The sequence below is a fragment of the Octodon degus genome, unplaced genomic scaffold, assembly GCF_000260255.1.
Source record: "Octodon degus isolate 3935 unplaced genomic scaffold, OctDeg1.0 scaffold00023, whole genome shotgun sequence".
Taxonomy (NCBI): Eukaryota; Metazoa; Chordata; class Mammalia; order Rodentia; family Octodontidae; genus Octodon; species Octodon degus.
This window is the reverse complement of record NW_004524599.1, coordinates 9,167,973-9,185,562: the sequence shown is the minus strand read 5'-3', so window position 1 is coordinate 9,185,562 and position 17,590 is coordinate 9,167,973. Positions and strand designations below refer to the sequence as shown.

Genomic DNA, 17,590 nt, shown 5'->3' with positions numbered 1-17,590 from the left:
GCTGGGGGATCGAACCGCGGTCCCTGATGCTTTTGCTAAGCCTGTTCTAAGTAGGTGCTTTAGACCACTGAGCCATCTCTCCAGCCCCCCCTAGTATTTTATTTCACTGTTTTTATTTCTATACAAGAAAAGTTCTTTATTAAATACTATCAATAAAAAGGAGTCAATAAATGCATAAATGAATGGATAAAGTAACCTCTTGAACATGTTTTTCCCACCTGTAAAATGAAACTAATACAATCCAATATATTTGCTTTTACAACTAAATGTATTAATATACAAATTGTGTGTATAGTGCCTGACCCACAGGAACAGCCATTTGTGATCCCTTCCTTCACTCTCAAGAAAGTAAGATTGACACTCTGGCTCTTTATCTATTCTTTCTATTTATTTATTTATTTATTTATTTATTTATTTATTTATTTATTCTGCATTTAGGACAGGTCTACAGGGTCTCACTATGTTGATTAGACTGATAGTGATCCTCCTGTTTTCAGCCTCCAAAGTACTGGACTTATAGGTGCACGCCACCAGGCCCAGTTTCAATCACAGTCTCAGTTTGCTCCGGGGGTGGGGCCGGCACAGCATGCCGGGGATCAGAACGCTGGCCACTGCACTGTGTCTAAGCAGGAGCTTTAGTCCACTGAGCTACCAGGCTGGCCCTTGAGCTATCAGGCCAGCCCTTTTATCTTCTCTTTGAACCATCTACTAAAATAGGTAATGATTCAATCAAATGAGCTCTTTTAGCAGGGAATGTACTATGGTGACATTTATGCAATGGTGATTCATACAAGGTTTGTGCCTGTCAGGAGCTTAAAGAATAGTCTGCAGTAGTAATTAGATAGGCTCAAAAGAATGGACAATAGGGTACATGATGTATTTTAGTTTCATTAAAGTCCATATACATGCAAGCAGTATTAGAGAAACTGTGTTTTGCAGACATCAATAAGATTTGAAAAGTGACTTTCATTCTTGTTAAAGAACACTGTTCTCCCAAAGAAAAAAGCAAAGGACACTGCTCAGTGCTTTACTTCAAATCTCCTTGTTTGCCACATAATTATTGAAAGATAAATAGCTCCTGCATTATTAATAAAAATAAATACTAAGATGGCAAATAATGAACATTAATGACTTATTCATTAATATATTAGTATTTGGCTGTTTTATCATGAGGGAAAATTAATGTAAGGTATGAGGACAATTTAACAAATAATAAAATAGAAAACTGAATATTGCATCTCAGTAAATTATAGCTATTTCTCAATCTTAGAAAACTCTACGGAAAACAATGTGCATACCAAGTCCAGAAGTAGTTCAAAGCTAATAGGTACATTACAAGCAAAGCTTTCTCATGTCTCTGCATTCGAGTTTGTTTACCCTTAGAAAAACTTGATTTCCTGTGTCTGAGGAACATGAGCTTATAAAAAAGATGAAAAGGCTGCTATATAGCACTCCAGTAAAGGGATGCAGACAAATTAAGTGTTAATGAATCAGAAACATATGGATTATACTTCACTTCAAATAGAAATGATTGTTGAGGTAAGGCGGAAAGTGCTTAGCAAAACACAATAGGTCTTCGTCAACAATAAAATCCAAACATGTGAAGTATCTTCAGGAAGTTCCTAGTTGCTCAGTATCTGGCTGTTATTTATCATTTCCACTTTGTAAAAGAAGTCAATCTCTCTGTAGCCATACGACCTTTTCAAAGTTTAACAATATATTGGGTAACTTATAAACAAACATCCTAGAAATTTGGAGATAAAAAGAGCAATGCGTATTAGTATTAGCCAAGTCACCCTACTAAACAGAACATTCTCCTCTGGTTCTACTTTGATGAATTAAAAAAGTAACAGAGAAAAAAAATTTTAAAAAATAAAATAAAAGAAGAATTCCATTGTGACAGTATATAACTTCTAAAAATCATATTTATTTATATTTTAATACTATACTGTTTGATCTTTTTCGAATTAATTGGGTCAGTGTCAATCTCTTCATTACACCTGAGCTACAATATACATGGTGCTTGTGGTAGCAGTCTGCATGTGCACAGGGGCTTTTCAAAGATAACTGTCCCAGTGATGGTGTCCGCTTGTGAAGTTGTGCTAGTGCAAAAAGGAGATAACACGGGATGCAGAATTTACAATATATAGTCATTATTGAACCAAACCTGCTTTGCAATCCTTTCGGCATATTCTAGGTTATATTCAGTAAGACACGTTCTTTATGCAAAAGGATTAACATAGTCTAGTATCTGACACTTGATATCAAAAGGCTTTCAGTCAGTTTAAAGATGATGTCCCACAAGGAAACCCTGTGGGTAGAAAATTCCACTGACACCACAATCAGGAGACCAGAAGTGTTACATCTAGAGCCCCGAAATGTCCTCCTCGTGTGACCTTAAGTCAGATGCCCCTGAGTTCTGAGCTAGTTCTCAGTTGATTCCACCTTGTACCATCAGGGCAACTGGGTGCTTTACCCTTGAACCTGCAGGAGGCAGGCCCTTTGTTGGGCAGCCAGGCACTACCCCTCATTTACTCTTTGGATTCAGTCTGCTTCTCAGCCTCTGTTTCCGTGTGCTCGCCCACCTCATTCCTGCACTCTACTTTGGATCTGCTCATTGTGGTTTTCTATTCACTCTTACCTACTGTCAAGCCTTCATCAAGCTTGAGAAATGCTCTTGGCCTCTGCCTATGCCTCCACCTAGACTGGCTGAGGGGAAATGTGGGCCAGAAGTGAATGCTGTAGAGTTAAAAAACTCCATGGATAATTTAGACATTCCTATTCCAAAGGACAAACAATCTTTAATTATGGAACATGAAACTATGCTTAAAATAGGGTACATTAAGCTATTTACTGCCTCTAAATAAAATATTAGAGCTTTAAAATAAACAATTTCTAGAACTCAATGCAAATACAACCAGGATTCTTAATGGAATGAGTTTCTTCATTTTATTAAAACTTTCAGCAGCTTTCTATGGTCTGTGAGAAAAAATATAGTTGCTGCCACTGGGCAAGGTCTGCTTCTCAGTCTACCTCATCATACTGACCTCCATGCCCGTGACCCTTGTTGTGGCTAAAACAAATTTTTCTCAGTTTCTAAAATGCTTAAATATTTTCTGCTACTACACTCCTAGTTTTCATCTCTTTCTACATGGAAAAACGTCTTACTTTCCTCCTGCTAAACCTGGATCACCACGCTTCCATTTTATCTGCTTGACTACCACTTTGCTTTTCATAACCCAGATCAAAGCTTTGCTCCCAATCCTGCCCACATTCCCAAGCAGAAATGAACAGGACTGGTACAAAAACACTAATGATACACAGTCTGCAGCTTGCTGTATAGATAACAATGCTTAGATTGACCACTAAAGATGGGTTCAGTTTTACACACTTTTTTTTATTTTAGGGAAGGGTCTACAGGGTCTACACGGTCTCACTGCTAGATTCGACTCATAGTCATTCTCCTGTTTACAGCCTCCCAAGTGCTGGGATTACAGGCACACACCACCATGCCCAGTCTCAATTGCCCTCTCAGCACATCCCGGGGATGGGGCTCAGCACAGCTGGGGACTGAACCTCCAGGCCCTGCACCTGCTTGCATGCACTTTAATCTGCCATACTTTTAAAAATAAATTCTATATAGCTTTCTTAATAATATTTCATGAGGAAAAAACTGAAAATGTCAATCATATTCACTATAATAGTACACAAAAATAGTATCATATCAGTGGCAACTTTTAAAAAAAGAGTGCCCTGATATGATACTATTTTTAGTATCATATACACAGGTTATTTTAGTAACCTGTGTCTACATGTGTTCACATTTCCAACAGGCAGTTCTCAGGGACCTGTACACGCTTCCATTGTATTAAAACTGTTCTAAAAGAGCACAAAACAATAATCTACACTAATTGCATATAATTGTTCATGGGTCATATAGATACCTGAGAAATAAACCTTTTAGATTTTATGCTTTCCAATTTTGCTCTTGAGCAGATCTCTAAATTTGCACACCGTTGTCCCACACTGCCAACTGGCTCTAGCCCTCCGTCTCCACCTACTAGCCTGCTATTTTTATGAGTTTCAATAGCCTGTTTTAAAGTGGTAGTTTCTTTAAGAAAATAATTACTATGTAAATTAGTCTTCAACAAATAGTAAGGCACATTTTAGAATTAAATGCCTAGGTACTGAAGCTTTTCTTCCTGATATATTTAAAACCATTATATAAGTGTAACCATTGCCATTCAATCTATGTACCTAGAAATATCATTCTTTCTGTTGCTAATGAAGGTCCTACGGCACAAATTTATTAAAGGTATACGTTTGCATGGGATAATAATTGGGTCGATAATATTAAATTCATAGGCTCATTATTTAATTGCAAGGGCAGATTATGAATACAGCTTCTAAAATGTATTTTAATGAAAAACACTACATCCTGACCTAATCATATCAACCTTATGCTATCTAATTAAGGATGCAAAAAATCATTAGAGTTGCAAAATATTAGTTCCAGCTCCATCAGGCTGTGAGCTGCCCCTTCATGAATATATATATTTTTTTACTCCATGATGAATAGTTAATGAGGTAAAAATGACAAAATTTGCATGTAGGCAAATTAGTTTAATAGAATGATGTCTTTTTTGACTACTGAAAGTGACCTTTTCTTTATCAAAAATGACTAAAAAAACTTGAAAATTATCATCTGGCTGTCTTTCCACAAATGACAAATTACACATATGAACAGTATAAAAATTATACAATACAATAATCCTAAATTCTCATCATACTGCAAATATGCCCTGTGCTTTTGCATTCATCAATTTAACAAAATGAAATTAAGCATATTATAAAGTATCCATTTATGGGACAATTTTTATTCCAGATCATAAAAATAAGCATGTGCTTAATAGCTAGTGCTAAGGCAAACATCTAGATCAAATTTTAAAAGCATGAAAAGCCTAGACTACTTAGTTGAAATACTTTTGTATCAAAATGTCTATTCCATTCAGTTTGGCGTTTTAGATTATAGATGATTGTTTTCAATTAAATTGGCATTATATCTTGAGATTAACACATCAATTATTTAATAGGGCTTCCTTGCTTCCTCTTTGAAATAAACTAAGTGAGCAAGTATGAAAGCATGAGAATATGAACATACAAAAAATAACCGGAAGATTTCTTGGTGCAAATTTCCAGGACATGGAGAGACATAAAAATAAATAAATAAATAAAATGTCTGTCTGTTTCAGTTTGAGGATGTTTGTGTAGGCCGAACATCCATAACCCAGAAATAAGACATACAGACGTTCTCTGGATTTTCCAATTATTTGGATAGACATCTCAATGACCTCCTTTGACTGATTGAGACTAAGTCTGCACTGGTTGTGAAGGAACAGGTAGTCACTTATACGAATAAATGTGCTTCTGTCAATAGTTAAATGCATTTAAGGCAAAAAATAAAATATCTAATGATTTTGATTAAATTGTTCATTTCAATTATATTTAATCAAACTGTCTTTTCTTTGATCCATTTGAAGGTACAGAGAAATATGACACTCAGGCTTTGAGGTCTCTTCCTGAGTCCAGTTCTTGCCTATCATGAAGTCAGTTGAATCATTTTACAAAGAAAAGCACAAATGTAACAGAAAAGAATTAATTAACTTCATAAACTGTCTCGATTTTCTTTATAACAACTAAGCATTATTTTTTCCTCTGTCTCTCTGTCTGTGTCTCTGTTTCTTTGTCTCTGTCTCTGTCACTGTCTCTCTCTCTCTGTCTCTCTCTTTGTCTGTCTGTAGGTGTTAAAAATCACTATAGGTACAATTTTTCAACCATTCATGCACATGTTCTTTTATGTATTGAACAAACAGGAGAGACAGGTCCTTTTTTTTTTTTTCATTTATGCATTTGGTACAGGGTCTCACTACACAGCTCAGACTCATAGTGATCCTCCTGCTTTCAGCCTTCCCAGGGCAGGGATTACAGGCATGCGCCCCTATGCGCTGACTTGGTCACCTGCTCAGCACACCCCGGGGGTGCAGCCAGTGCAGCACACTGGACCAGGGATCGAATCCTGGTCCCTGCACTTGCCAAAGCACATGCTTAGTCTGCTGAGCTATCTTGCTGGCCTGAGATTTAGAAGTCATTCTAACTCCACAAAGATATTTCAGTCTAAAAGAAAGAGACACATGAACAGGTAATTCTCAGACTGTGTTATTGCTGGAAAAATCAACTGAAACAGGAAGTTTTGACAAGGAAATGGATCCCGCTGGCTTGGCCCCACACAGAAGATTCTTGTGTTAAGTCCTGAAAAGTGACGTGGAGTATGCAGAGGAGGGAGGGATAGGGACACAGGAAAAGTGATAAAGATGCAGTAGAAAATCATTTTAAAATGCAGTTATCCTGTAGTAGGAATGTGGGGTTTTGCTCTCCAAGTGATGCAGTTATGGAAGGGGTTGTGACAAAGGAACGAGGGGTTACAGTGTCACGCTAGGAGTACCCCTGTGCAAGCAGATAAGCAGGAATTCACAGACTGAGAAGAGAGACTGCTTACCTGAGTCAAATGCTGCAGTCCTGGGTGTTCTCAGGAGAAATTGATTAGAGCCAAATAACATTAAGAGGGTAAATTCGATAGGGCTTTATGATCAAAGACAACTCTAGAAAACATGGAAATATATAGAAAAACTCTGATTTTGAGACTTTTCTGAGTCAAAGTGGATGAACACGTGTGTGTCCAGAGAATGCACAAGTGACTTCTTCATGAAGGTGATGTGTGTGTGTTCTTTAGCAATGTAGGTAAAGTAGGCCTTATCTGGACAACAGTGGACCTGTGGCACCTTTGGGTCACCCACGTGGACTCAGCAAGTTGAGCCGCTGGGCCCTGCAGTATGAGACTCAGAATGGATACCCAGCCTTCAGACACTCACCTGAGAGTCTTCAACACATGCAAGAGAATTTTAAAGGAGGTTAACAAAAAGCAAAGTGCAGAGTAAGAGGGAAAAGTCAGGTACAGAACCTTGAAAGGCGCTGATAGAGTAGAAGCAGTGGAGGATGCGGCTACCCCAAAAGAAATCTGTAAGGAAGATTACCAATGGGGGATGAGTATCAGGAACTGGATTGAAAGGGGCTCACAGGAGGAGCACAGCAGAAGATGCTTTTCCTTCCAGTGTTCACTACAGCTTACTGTAAGGCCAACATCCTCATCCTGTGAAGAAGTCCCACTACTAGCTTCTCCTATGCTCCTCAAAACCCTTGTGAACTTTGACCACATGTAAATGCACACACTATTAAATATTTCTTAGAAAAAATTGTGCTAATCTGTAAGAACTACCCAGTCTAGTTTCTTCATTTTGATTATCAAAACCAGTACAAAGCCAAATTGCAACATTTGCAAGCCGCTGGCACACACTACAACAAATAGCTTCGGGAGCGTTAGAACATACAACCTCTTGCTAAAATGGGAGCGCAGTGAATTTCTTTAGTACGCACAAGAAAGAAATCAGCTTTGGACTACCCACCTTCCTTCTTTCCCCATGGATTCCTCTCCACTGCTCTGATCTTTTCACTATGTAACTTAGTTCCTGGTTTGAAATCTCCAAATCGTACGGTAGGAAGAACTTGGCTTCTTCGCTATGGATGCGCTGAAAAGCATCCAGCAGCCAAGAGTCGCAGTCCAACCTAGAATACAACTGGCCGTTATTCCTTTTACTTTCCCCAAATACTGTTTTTCTCCTCAAAGTTTTCATATACATTTCCATCAATGTCTGTTTATTGAGCTCATTTTAATAGTCAGATAATTTCTTTATAACATGAATGGGAAATTAATAATAATCAGTCTTTCGTTAGATTTATATTTTTATCAACTTCTATGTGTTTAGCTCATTTTTCCCTTTCCTAGTAAAAGCTGATAAATTGACTTGATGATAATGCATCAAGGAACTTTTTAAAAATAAAACTACAGTGTAATAAATTGCTACTCCCTGTACTCCATGATGCTAGTTTGTTTGGCAAAACCCTAACCTGACAACAGCCATATAGGTGTTTTGCAGTTATTTCCTATAAATCTACTGATTCAGCTTTATTTAATTATGTTTTTTCATTTTATGTATGCGGTACAGGGTCTCACTACACGGCTCAGACTTCAAGTGATCCTCCTGTTTTCAGCCTCCCCATTGTTGGGATTACAGGCATGCGCCACCATGACCAGACTCAGTTGCTGGCTCAGCCCTCCCCAGGGGCGGGCGGGCCCTGGGTGGCATGCAGGGCTTAGTCTACTGACCTATCTCGCCAGCCCCTGATTCAGTTTTAGATGTCTAAATAAGACTAATAATTGACCAATTATTAGGGCTCTCAATTCTTAAACTAGTTCAAATGTGAGGAATTTGTCTAAAGAAAATTTGAACTTGGATTCATGCTTCCTGTGTGACTCAGTTTCAGGGCCCCATAGTAGGAACTCTGTTATCTCATCGATATGGCTATGTCACACTAAGATGAGCGCAATAGGTGCTAATTAGGTCAATACCTGCAAAGCTTTTCTATTAAGTGCTCCTATACTCGTAGAAGATGAAACGTCTATACCATCCTGAGTTCACTGCTATTTAGTCCCATTCATTGTGTTAGTCTAACCCTACCTTAATCCTGTACTTGTGTATTAATGCATACAATAAAAAATTGTCTTACTGCTCCTAGGTAACAGAGAAAACATCTGAACTCAAAGCTACCTCAAGTTTATTTCATTCTGAGTTGAGTCAAAACAGTACAAGTTAATAACTTCCTTGAGCTACAGTTTGATTCTTTGATTCTAAGCCACTAACATAGACCGTTTGAAACTCACCACCCCATGTCGTCGAGGTGTCATAAAGCCAGTCTGCATGCCACACAGTGAAAACGTTTTTGGTCTTGCCATCTATTGTATGGCCAGTGCCATCTTTCCATCTTCTCTTCTTTTTTTTTTTCCTGAGGAGACTGAACTGAGGACCCTGAGCATGACTGGCGAGCACTCTACACTGAGCTGGAGCCTCAAGGACAACTTCTGCTTCTACTGTGCATTGAGATTCTGGCTCTACCATTTGGGTGATTTACTAGTTAGCTTGTTAAACAAGAACTAGTCTTTGTCATTCTCTTAAGCTTGTTTAATGGAACATTCATCTTTTTCTTTTAATGGTAGCAAGATGTAATGTAGTTAAATTGCTGTCAATGTGCCACCATGAACATTTTCTATATGAAGATTTTAAGTGCAGGATTATCAACAGTGCAATTAAGTTTGAATTAATTAGAAATTACAGTCCTCTTTCCACCGGCTTCTGCTTCTTTTGCCCACAAAATGTCTCTCTTCTTTTTATTTCTCTTTCATTTTGTGTGAAAGAATAATTATGTAAACATTCAAACATCTACAGGATGGTAAACAAATGTTTTGACAAAGAACAAAATGGCCCATTGGAATACAGGAAGTTGTACAAAGATTAATTATGTTTTAGTTTTGTTTCAATCTTTTTTCTCTTGCCATTTTGGGTGGCATTTTCAAGGGAAAAACTCCATGATGTGTTCTTAACAAGCCAATTTACCAACCTTTACTAGTCTGTAGCCAATATTACAGCTCTATAAAGACAGTTTACACAGTGAGGAGGAAACATCCTATGCCCTTATGTATAAAAGAAAAATAAATAAATACATTGGACAATAATGATTATAGAACTTTTGATGATATGATTAGCCATGCAGCATAATGCAGATCCAAAAGCAAATTACTTTTTCCTTTTGGATATTGGGATATTTTATCATGTTTTATATCCTTGAATCTGTCCAATTTGTGGTTCTCTTCAGAATATTAAAGAATTCAACAAAATGTTAACTGAACTTTTAAAACAGTAAGCAACGTATAAACAGTTCTAATGCCATAACAAATTCTGTATTGGTGTTGTTGAAGACAGAGAGCAAACAACAATTTTCTGTATATATTCAACATTAGAATCACTCAATACAAATATAAATTTAAATTTTTCATGATTGTATTTATCCAGGAAAGTTCAGTGTTTTCAAGTGGGTCTGACATACTAAGATACATGTTCACACTTTTTCTGCTATTACATGTATGTTAAAAAATTGAATTATAAGGGCCAGTGAGATAGCTCAGAGGACTAAGTGCCTGCTTAGGCAAGCACAGGGACCAGGGCTCAATCGCCAGCACCACTTGCCGTGCCAGCCTCGCTCCCCCAGGCATGCTGAGCCAGACAGAGACTAGGCATGGTGGTGCATGCCCATAATCCCAGTGCTGAGGAGGCTGAAAACAGGAGGATCACTCCAAGTCTGAGCTGTATAGTGAGACCCTGTACCAAATATAAATAAAATAAAATAATTACATAAACTTGAAGGAATTTAATCATATTAGACAAAAGAAAAGAAAGAAAAAGGAAATGAAAAGTTTTTAACAATTTCTGACTCCAGGAAAAGGATGTGCAAATTCGTTGTATTACTGAAATTTTTGTAGGTTTGTCTTTTAAATCAAAATCTAACATTCTATGATATTCCATTGAAATATACATTTTGGTAGGATTCTATGTGTAAACTTGGATTTTATGCAACAATATAAGTATTTTACAGGTCTGAATATTTTGTATTTTTAAATTATTTCATCAAAATGTAATTAAAAAAGAAACTACATTCCACCTGTCCACAATGCCTTAGGCATTACTGTGTATAAAACAGGTCGCACATTATGCCACAGGTGCTGAGGATTGCCAGTGAAACAAAGTAATTTACCACGTCCTCTGCCCTGTGTCCTACATTTGCAGCAATTCATTGCTTGGTGAGTGGCAGAAGCTATTATGTTTGGTTCACATCTGAATGTGGGTCATTTACAGAAACCTAGTATGTGACATTTCTTTTAAAGCTAAAAAAGGACAAGTGTGAACATTTGGCTACTGCGCTATTTTTAAGGGTCATACTAAGGATGGTATCTATAACTTTAACTACCTCCAAATGCAAATATGTATATGAAAAAGAAAAATGAAATATAGCGGTTCATTTCCAACTCCAATAATGACAAGTGAGTTTGTCGGTGTGACTTTACACATTAATGGTGTGTGTGTTTCTGACATAAACGAAAAATCTCTCATTTGCTGGTTTAATTCCATTAGAATGGAGAGCTCAGAGCATGTGGCACACAGTCAAACTTCTTGTCACATCCTCATCGTCTGTTTGCTGAAATTCACTTTTATTTTCACAGTGTTGTAAACCACATGTTCTTTAGCAGAGCTGTCCAACACTTTCAAAGAGGTGTATGACATACAAGGACTGATATGTATGAAGATAGCTTTGGAGCTTTTCTAGAAAACCTGAAATATCCACCATTCCTTTTAGTAGTAATTGAAATTCACATGGCTTTTGTTTGGAATGATACTTCCTTGATGTGAACAGAAACATGGCGAGCAAAAAACAGAGAATGAAGAAAGAGTGTGTCAGTTACTTTTCTCTTTTTCCTGGGACAAAATACCCAACACTTTTCGGCAACGCTGAAACTGTAAGGACTTTGGAAACTCTTAGACTAAAATGCCTTTTGCACAAAGGGATGTACGTGAATCTTTGGGGCTCTAGGAATGGAAATGTTATGGTTTGTCTCCAGATACCCCCCTCCCCTAAAGCCTTATGTAGTCACTGGGCCAGTTTCTAGAGTTTGTGATTAATTCATAATCCAATCCTGGGATTATGGCTGTGAGTGCTGCTGGGATTATGCGTGTGAGTGTTACACCAAGCCTAGGGCAGATAGCCTGGATGCAATTTAAGTAAGGGAGAGATGCTTGTCCCCTGCCTCTGGCACGATTCTTGCCACTATACCTCCCTTTTGTTATTGCTGTTTTCTGTCACCATGAACTGCTGCCCTCTGCCGTGTGCCACTCTGCCTTGGAGCCAGCTGAGTATGGATTGAAACCTCCACTGACTGTAAGCTAAATAAACCTTCCCTTCCTTGATTTTTTGAGTGTTGCGTATTTTGTCCCAGCAATAAGAGAAAAGTAACTAAGACAAAGAGAAAGAAAATTTTTGAAAAAAGCAAAAAGAAATTCAGAAAATAAAAGCATGCACATAGTAGAAAATAATCAAAACTCCTATCTCTGTTCGTGTTCAGAGACGCTCCTACCATAGCTGGGTAATAGTGAGGTCAAGTTGCATGGTCTCAAGTTTTAAGGGGAAAAATCATTCTCTGCTTGGTCTTCATTGATTTGCTCATCCAGATAGCAAATATTCATTCACACTGATTACGTGCCACATCCTGGGAATATGGTAGATGGATGCTCAAGCAGAAGAGTTACGTAAGGTATGCACCTCAGGAAGGGGTTGGGGGCTGATGGTAAGGATGACACAGTGACAGGAGGTGCACAGAACATTACATCAACTCATGCCATGTGGATGGGACAGGCTCTGAGTTAAGACTACACGTAGGAAAAAAGGCAATAGTACATGAGCTCAAGACAAGATGTGATGCATGCATAATCTTTTAGCTTAAAAGTTATTCTGGTTACAGTGAGAGGAGCAGACTGAAATAAGCAAGAAGTAATGTAAGGCAGCATTTCGGATGGCTAATGAGAGAGTAAGCTGGGAGGCGGCTGGGCATGCTGGGCCAAGGAGGCTGCTTCACAATTAGAACTCAACAAACAAGCAGAGCACACATGGAACTGCGAGAGTCCAGAGGTGGTGGATATGAAGGGCTTTAGGGAAAGGAGAATTTGAGGAAACTGCTCAAATTCTTTATCTTTTCTGTCCTATCCCTTCTCTATTCTACCCTCTCTTCTCTGTTCTCCCTTCTCTGTCTCTGTCTGTCTCTCCCTCTCTCCCTCTCTCTCTCTCTCTCTCTCTCTCTCTCTCACACACACACACACACACACACACACACACACACACACACACTCATCTGGCATATTCGAGGAAAGGAAATCCTGGGTAAAAAGAGTTTGAAAGCGGGCAGGAGGGGATTAGAAATTTATTTTCCAAATGCCAACTTTGAGAACCTTTTGGAATACAAGGGGTGGTCCAAAGTACCAAGAATGCTTAAATTCTTTTGTATACTTTAAATTTTGTTACAGCTGCTTTCAGCGTCATATGGAAGAACTCCTTGGCAGGAACAATGTCATGAAATGTGAAAGCTCTCTGAGTAATCTCTATATGAAAATTCATAGGCTATTATGACAGAAAAGTTGCAAATCAATTCTTGGAGATTCTGAGATCACTGTCACAGAGTAGCTTTCTATGTTGGCTAAGTTAGAGTGTTATTATTCTAATGGCCATCTTAAACGACTGGCTGTCCCAGCTCATCCTGAATGATATTCCCTTGAGGGCTCAAATTGATCAGGTTGCTGGGCCCATTTTAGGATCTGTCTTAGAGAAACCCAAATCTTAAAGAGGAAAGGAACCAGAACAGAGGCAACCCTGTCTTAAAGCGAACTCATCTGAGAAGGCATGGCCCCAGGAAAGCATGGACCTAGGAAGGGCCTTGGGATCATAATCGGTGTCAGTGGGAAAGAAAGCTGCCGCTTAGGCCTTGAAGCCACACTAGTGACAGAGACACCTTCCATGGTTTTCCAGGGGCAGAATATCAACATTTGATGGAAAATACCTGTTCCATGTGATGTCTAAGATGTTTGATATTCAGACAGATAGTGAGGTTAAGCTCAACCGCCTATGTTGTGGGGTAATAATAATAAGTTTCTCTTCTGGAGAGTTAACAACCTAAGTTTGCAGACCAAAAGTTAGAGAAAAAGAAGAGTTGCAAGGACAGCCAACATTTTGGTCTTAGTCTTTCAAGGTCAGTGAGGACTCAGGACATAGGAGAACCTGTACTGTAATATCATGTAACTCAGTTGTGGCCCAAATTTTCTGATCAAGGAGATTATGGCACCACAGAGGAAAGTGATCGATGATGTAGAGTGTGCCTAAGGAGGGTCACATGGAGAGAAAACATTCTCTCAGGCTTTCACAGGGAGCGAATTGGTCAAGCAATGGCCGTGACTCATGCACATGGCTGACATTGACAAAGGATCTAAACCGCAGTACAGGGTTTCAGGGTAAATCCTGAGAGGATTTGACTGATCTTGGCAGATACAAAAGTTACATTTCTTGTTATATAGGCCTTGCTTTATCTTGGTCTTAATGACTCCTTAGAAAGTGTGGTCAAGATCACTAGGAACCCATCTGCATTTGAGCACCTCCCAAGGCTTTGTCTTACCCTCTTCACAGATCATTAGAGAGAAATGACGCCTTGGGTAGGAGGCAGATAATGGGGGCTGGGGCCAGGAGAATTAAGATTTGGAATTATTAGGTTAATGCAGAGTTGTCAAAAAGGCAGAGAATCTTCCGTATCTGTGATACAGTTACCATTTTCCTGGGTGACTTGGATTTTGAAACGTGTTTTATCTAAATGCTTCGCATTTCCCCTGCTAGGAACAATGCTCTGGCATTTTAACTTGCCTGTCCACACTTTACTGTAGTTTTTTTTTTTTTTTTTACTGATGGTGGTTGCCTAAAAAGTCAAACTAACATTCTGCTCTGCTAAGTCAAATTAATATGCTGCATGAAAGCTGTGTGCATATCGTCTTGAACTCCATTCGGTTCTGCCTCGGGATTTCAAAATAAAAAACTCTTGGAGAGAAAAAGTGTCATTTGAAAATGAAGGCTGTCAATCGTATTTATTTCGAAGATGCACCTTCACCATGAAAGAAAATGTGCTGTTTCATTTATTCCTGTTAGTTCAGCAGATATTTGTTATGTTCCACTGTATTCCAGGCCCTTTTTTCGTATAGAAGGGAAATAAGAGAATGAAACAACAACAACAAAAAATTTGTCCTGAGTCTCCTGTGGGACAATGTCATGTTCTCATGTGACAAAATTTATTTTTCATTCCAGCTTGGCAACTTCTGTGCCATTGAAACACCAGGTGTTCTTCCTAAGTTTGTGGCAGTTGCTCAGCTTTATTATTTGTTCATTCAATTGTTTAATTGATAAGGCTGGTGAAAAATCTTCAGGGAGATGTAGAGATAATAGGAAATGCGCACAGAAGTAGAGAGAGGCACTGTTCACAAAGAGTACACTGTTAGATGCAAGTCCTTGTTTGAAAGCAGGAGAGAAAACTTCCCAACAACCTCAAGGCAAGGATTTGGAATGCACCAGCCAGACAACCCGAGCCTTGTCCCTTCATCACGGTCCACACACCTTGACATCTGCTTTGCAAAGCTCACACACCCTATTTCCTGAGCACTGCAGGAAAGGCCAAGCTTCAGGGCATCATTTTAGATTCTTTAATCAGAGAAATATTAAAAGCATGTTATAAAGCACCTAGAAGCAGGTGCAGGGGCCAGAGGTTCCATTCCCAGGCCTGCCATGCTGGCTCCACCCCCAGGGCCTTCTGAGACGGCAATTGAGACTGGGCATGGTGGCTCCTGCCTGTAATCCTAGCTCTTGGGAGGCTGTAAATGGGCGGCTCACTATAAGTCTGATCTAGTAGTGACAGCTTGAACACCCTGTAGACCCTTCCCTAAAACACACACACACACACACACACACACACACACACACACACACACACAAAGAAGCATGTTAATGTATACAAAAAATCAATTCATAAAGTGAATAATTAACTATTGCAATCTCAACCGACCACAGTTTTTATTTTGTCTTTATAAGAAATAAAAACATATTAAAGAATATTTGATTTATTTCCTCCAGATTCTTACAGCTATAGATAGATGGAGTTGAGGTACAAATACAACACTTTAGATGATGAAGAAAAGCTTAAAGCATACAATAAAGCTCACTAGCCTGCAACAGGAAGCATAGGGTCTAAGGGGCAATACCCTATTCATATGGCCCCACAGCAACAAACTATTTTGATTACGATCTTTCTGTTTTCCAGAGCTGACACAGTATAATATCTAAAACCTTAAAATACCTCTATTCCTAGGCAAGTATAACTTAATATGCATAGCCCATTCTACCCTTCCAGCATGGAGAGATTATAATCCAGATGACAATTTCAAGGGATAAACATGATTTAGTTCTATATTACAAAAAATTTAAAATCTTTTCCTCAACATGGTAAATAATATTTTCTCTTGACTAAAGAAAGTGGTAGGGCCAGGGAGATGGATAAATGGAATAAGTGCTTCCCTGGCAAGTGCAAGGACGTGAGTTCAATCCCTGGTTCCACCAAAAAAAAAAAAAAAATGGTATAAAAAGGCTGATTCAGAAAGTGCAAAATCTTGGATCATTTAATACATGATGTTTAGACAATGAGTATACTCATAATACTTTCATCAAAACCTGTCTTTAAATTATTTTAATCTGAATTAATTTTCTTGCAAAAAGTAACAGCAGCTAAAACTTGAGAGGCTATTTGGAACTATTAAATCAATGATTAAGAAGACCTGAGCACCCTCAGAACTAACTATCATGAGTACCAGCCTTTAAATTTGTATACAGCTTTCAGGAATGTAAACACTTAAAGAAATCTGACACTTAAATTGTAACCTCTCATTCTTGGTGCATTATACAAAATGTGTAAGCGGCCTACATCGCCTTGGTAGAATTCAGATAAAGGGTTTATACTTAAACTGCCTTTATGATACCAGATATGCTGTGAGGCCAAATACCCCTCACAGCTGCTTTCTGATGCCAATACTATACTTAAATGGTCATTAATAAATGCTTGGTAAGCAGTACATTTTGAAAAAGAATTCTAGAAGAAAGAGGCTCACTCCGTCGATCACACTGGGAACACAATGTGACGACTTAATTACTTAAAATAAAACTCAATAAGTTAAAATGGCAAACAACTGACATCTAAAACTAATATAAATATAAACAATAGAGCAGTAAAATTAAAGATAAAAATTAAATTAAGTTAAAGATAAAAAGAGATCTCTTTTAGAGCTTGACCCTGTCCACGGCAAAAGATTTCTCCATGGCTTATAATACAGAGTTTAATTAAAAATAAATCTTTATAAAAACACAACAAATAGTTGTAAAAGTTCGAAATGAGGAAGAATTTTTACATTTTAGAATTATTTAAATAGAGTTAACAGGCTGAGCGTGATGGCGCGGGCCTATAATCCCAGCGCTTGGGAGGTTGAAAACAGGAGGATCTCTACAAGTCCGATCCCTGTAGTGAGACCCTGTAGACCCTATAGGCCTTGTACCAAATACATAAAAAAATAAATAAATAGAGATAAACACTTTGCGAGGTGTGAATTCCAAACGCCATCACTTTTATCAGTGTCTGTGCGCAACGCTGACGTGCAGTGTGCAGCAGGGCCGTGTGCACGACTCGTCTCCCTGCCCGCCGCCTTCCTTCCCTTCGCTCCTGCCCCGCCTCCACCTGCGGGTCCTACTCCTTCTCCTTACGCATCCTAGCAGTGTGGAACGTTTGCCTGCCTCACGTGTAGTTGTTTTTTCCTGTACTGCGCGCCTTCATTCCTGCTCCCGTCTCCGTCTCTCCACTCTCTCCCCTACTCTGCCTCTCTAGCTCGCCTTTCCAAGACTGGGCGAGGTGGCCCGGACCTGTAATCCCAGCTCTTGGGGGGCTGTAAATAGGCGGATCACTACG

The 17,590-nt window shown here is 38.7% G+C and overlaps 1 protein-coding gene across 1 annotated transcript in view; it reads right to left on the bottom strand.

Annotated features, from left to right (window-relative positions):
* Positions 1-17,590, bottom strand: part of LOC101580438 — a 409,418-nt gene that overhangs the window by 78,685 nt on the left and 313,143 nt on the right. Inside the window, exon 19 of the mRNA XM_023712057.1 lies at positions 7,521-7,680. Within this exon, the coding sequence (XP_023567825.1) occupies positions 7,521-7,680 (160 nt within the window). The remainder of the gene's footprint in view (positions 1-7,520; positions 7,681-17,590) is intronic.